Source organism: Myxine glutinosa, chromosome 1 (assembly GCF_964187855.1).
Source record: "Myxine glutinosa chromosome 1, kmMyxGlut1.1, whole genome shotgun sequence".
In the NCBI taxonomy this organism is placed as follows: Eukaryota; Metazoa; Chordata; class Myxini; order Myxiniformes; family Myxinidae; genus Myxine; species Myxine glutinosa.
The window spans coordinates 157,811,401-157,815,688 of record NC_136261.1 but is presented as its reverse complement, the minus strand read 5'-3'; the positions used below and the strand labels follow the sequence as shown (position 1 = coordinate 157,815,688).

Genomic DNA, 4,288 nt, shown 5'->3' with positions numbered 1-4,288 from the left:
ACACCTCTCTTTCTCCCTCTATGAACCTATAATCCTTCTCACCTTATGAACCTATGATCCTTCTCGCCTTATGAACCTATGATTTTCTTCCTTTATGAACCTATAATCCTTCTAGCCTTATGAACCTATGATCATTCTCACTTCCATGTAAATTTCCCTCTCACCATCACTTTTCTTCATTTCCCCTTAACACCTCTATTCCTGACCCCCTTGGTCTTATGGGCCTTTTACTCTTACTATCAATGATCATTGTTGTTCATTGATCATTGATTATGTTCGGGTCCTGTGCCACACACTTTTTGTTAAGCTCCGCGCCACTTTTTGCTAAGCCCCGCCCACTTTTTGTTAATCCCCACCCCTTTTTGGTAGGCCCGCCCACTTTTGGTAGGCCACGCCCACTTTTGGTAGGCCCCACCCCCTTTTTGGTAGGCTCCGCCCACTTTTTACTAAAGACCACCCACTTTATAAACTCTCCAGCATTACATTATTTTTAGTTAAGACATTACATCATTTTCTGTTGAAACATTACATCATTTTCTGTTGAAACATTACATCATTTTCTGTTGAAACATTACATCATTTTCTGTTGAAACATTACATCATTTTCTGTTGAAACATTACATCATTTTCTGTTGAAACATTACATCATTTTCTGTTGAGACATGCCCAGACTTGCCCAAGGGAATTTCCACAGGAAATGACACACCCAGTCTTTCTTATAAAAGGCACTAACCACACAGGCCTTTTCAAACACACTTTCTGCTTCACTTGAGAATGGACTACTATGCTGAAAAGGAGTTGGATAACTTTGACATTCCTTGGAGTCCTACTACCTGTGTGGAGCTCAACCTTCAGATTGATGAACTGGACTCGAACCTCTTATCAATGGAGGTAAGTTTATTTATTTATTTATTTATTAATTAATTTTTTTTTTTTTTTGTATTTTTTTTTTTGTATTTTTTATTTATTTTTTTTGGGATATTTTTTTTTATTATTTTTTTTTTTTGTATATTTTTTTTTTTGTATTTTTTTTAATATTTTTTTGTATTTTTTTTTTTGTATTTTTTTTTTTTGTATATATTTTTTTTTTAGTATTTTTTTTTTTTTGTATTTTTTTTTTTTTTTTGTATTTTTTTTTTAGTATTTTTTTTTTAGTATTTTTTTTTTTTTGTATTTTTTTTTTTTTTTTTTTTTTTTTTTTTTTAGATAAGACTCGTGCAAGAGTCAACAAAGTTTCTTTTAATATTCATAGAGCTTGAATTATATAAATAATAATATTGTATTAAATTAATACGTTGTTATTTTCTCTCACAGGAAATTGTATCTGAGATACAAAATGAAAATACCACTTTTGCCACAACCTGGGGTGAAATGATGATTGATTTGTTTGAAGACCTTTTGAACAACCAAGACCCACAGAACGAGTTCTACCTTGATGACCCAGCCAAAGAGTTATACCGTGGAGACTCACTAAATTTGGGAAAAACAAATTATGAGGTCTGCCTAGATGGTTCTAACTGTGGAGCCTACCTTGGAGACTCACTAAATTTGGGAAAAACAAATTATGAGGTCTGCCTAGATGGTTCTAACTGTGGAGCCTACCTTGGAGACTCACTAAATTTCATAAAATTAGGAAAAGAGTTTTACCTTGGAGACTTTGAAAACTGGTTTCGTTTTGGAGACTCTAGCTGTGTGGAGCTAAACCTTCACCTTGATAAACTCGATTCAAATTTCTCATCAATGAAGGTAATATTTTATTTTAATATACATATAATAATTGTGTATTAAATGTAAAAAATAATTAATTAATACGTTGTTATTTTCTCTCACAGGAAATTGTATCTGAGATTCAAAATGAAAATACCACTTTTGCCACAACCTGGGGTGAAATGATCGATTTGTTTAAAGACCATGACCAAGAGAACGAGTTTTACCTTGATAATCCAACGAAAGAGTTTTACCTTGGAGGCTCTTTGGATTCTAAAGCAATGAACAATGTTCTTTCTTTAATGACGTTTGATTTAAGGTAAGTTCAGTTGATTAATAATCAATTAAAGTATATGTTATTTCATTCAATATTAGATAAGTAATATATTTCTTTTTTACATGTATTTCAGCAATATCAAGAAAGTTCGGGGAAGAAGATGCTGGAAAATACTTTCTTCCCATTTCTACTTTTTCCAACTTGAAAGCCTTGAAAGACAGAATTGGAGGAAGAGGAAAAATATATATATTGAAATACGTATTAAAAAACATTTTAAAAAAATATTGAAATACGTATTAAAAAAAGAAAAGGAAAAAAAGATTATGCTAGGGTTAGGGTTGGGATTTTGAATGTGAGGGTTAGGGATGGGGTTGGGTTAATGGGTTGGGTTAGGGTTGGGATTTTGAATGTGAGGGTTAGGGATGGGTTGGGTAAGGGATGGGGATGGGTTAGGGATTGGGTTGGGTTAGGGTTCTGGATGTGAGGTGAATTTTTGAATGAATGTCAAACCTCACAGACTCATTTATCTTATATTATCATTGAATTGTTTTTAAAAAGTTGGGAAAAGATAAATAGAATTGGAAGGTCATACAAAGAGATGGAGTTAAGAACTTTTTTTAATGGTTGATGTAATGGATTCAGTTGTTTTGACTAACAAATATGGTGTTTTAATGTGGGGGTTGGGTTAGGGTTTGTACATTATTATGACCCACTCACACACACACAAAAGTTAAGCCCCAACTAAAAAGTTGTGGGATTCTGTGTTTGGGGTTCACAGATTTAAAAACGTATCCCCATGATACACACAAAAGTTAAGCCCCAACTAAAAAGTTGTGGGATTCTGTGTTTGGGGTTCACAGATTTAAAAACGTATCCCCGTTATACACACAAAAGTTAAGCCCCAACTAAAAAGTTGTGGGATTCTGTGTTTGGGGTTCACAGATTTAAAAACGTATCCCCATTACATTTTTTTATTTATTTATTATTTTCAAGGGTTATCAGCTTTGTTTTTTGTAATTCCTGTGAATAAAATGACCCTAAGATTTCTTCTCCATTTAAATCATATAATTTGTAGGTCCAAGGGACTGTATCCATTACATCAACGATTTTAAATAATTCATTAGTCCATTTTTTTGTATAACCTTTCTCAAAATGGCTTTTCCATCTGTATATTCTTACAATATCACCAACTTTGAACTTCGGTTTTCTCAAATTAATCTCCTTTTCATATTCTAATTTTGTAAATGATTCTGATGGTTTTGATTTTGTTGATGAATGAACGGTATTATTGTAATTATCTACAATACCCTGAATTAAATACACCCATTTTTGAGAACCGAGTTGTGTGAATTTTTTATATAGCCTCTCTTTCAAAGTACGATTAAAACGCTCAATAACAACTGCTTTTCCTTCATTAAAGGTGCTGTATAATTTAATACCCTCCCCCTTAAGAAATTTCATAAATATTTTGTTATAGAACTCTGTTCCCTCATCGGTCCACAGTTTCTTTGGTTTTCTTTTATCCCTATCAAATATTAGCTTAAAGGATAACATTAAAGTATCACCCTTTTTATTTTTTAAAGGAACAACCCAGGCAAATCTACTCCTCAAATCAATAACGGTTAAAGCATACCTGTATCCCCTGTCATTATTCAATTCAATTAAATCAGCGGACCATATGTAGTCAGTGTCTTTGGAATAAACCTTCCTTCTTTTAAACTTGGTGATTATAGGTTTGTGTAATTCTTCAGCCAAAAGCTCCTCAGTCTTGATGACATCATTAGAGCCTAATAGTTTTTTGAGGGTGAATAACCAAGACCAAGTTTCAATTTAGCATTTATCAAATTTCTCACAATAAACCTATCAACTTTCTCTCTCAACGTTGGATTTTGTATCAAAGACAAATTATACAACATTTCTCTGTCGGCTTTATGTTTTTCAGTCAACGTAGTGGTTTTCCCATAAGCAATATCATGCTTCATACACACTTCATCAACCATATTTGTAGGTTTAGACCAAGGTTTAGGATTGTCAGCCTCATCTAATCTTTTATCCAAGTTTGTTCCTGGGCCACAGAAAGAATACCCTGGAAGGTGTAATTCCCCTGGAATTCCAGTTGTTGTAAATTTGCTACCTGACAAAAACTTTTGTATGTCTCCTCCACTTTTATGAGAGATGAATTGACACTTTTTAGAGCCACACACTTGACATATTCCTTTTTGATAAACTCTATTATTTTTAGCTTTAACATAAGAGATATTTTTAGATTTAGTTTTCTTTTTACATTTGAGACAATAACTCATA

The 4,288-nt window shown here is 32.6% G+C and overlaps 1 protein-coding gene across 1 annotated transcript; it reads left to right on the top strand.

The window, feature by feature from the left end:
- The first annotated feature begins 718 nt into the window (after window positions 1-718).
- On the top strand, window positions 719-2,480 carry LOC144892400 (uncharacterized). Its single transcript, XM_078778926.1, has 4 exons — window positions 719-891; window positions 1,315-1,746; window positions 1,833-2,026; window positions 2,118-2,480. The coding sequence occupies exons 1-4, from the start codon at window positions 775-777 to the stop codon at window positions 2,332-2,334; spliced, it is 960 nt and encodes a 319-aa protein (XP_078635052.1). The 5' UTR covers window positions 719-774; the 3' UTR covers window positions 2,335-2,480.
- Window positions 2,481-4,288: the final 1,808 nt, after the last annotated feature.

Bases quoted from the DNA above. Each gene is read 5' to 3' on its own strand.
- LOC144892400 (XM_078778926.1), top strand. From the start codon at position 775: ATGGACTACTATGCTGAAAAGGAGTTGGATAACTTTGACATTCCTTGG. The intron at 1,747-1,832 runs GTAATATTTTAT...TTTCTCTCACAG, and splicing joins CAAATTTCTCATCAATGAAG to GAAATTGTATCTGAGATTCA. The intron at 2,027-2,117 runs GTAAGTTCAGTT...CATGTATTTCAG, and splicing joins TTAATGACGTTTGATTTAAG to CAATATCAAGAAAGTTCGGG.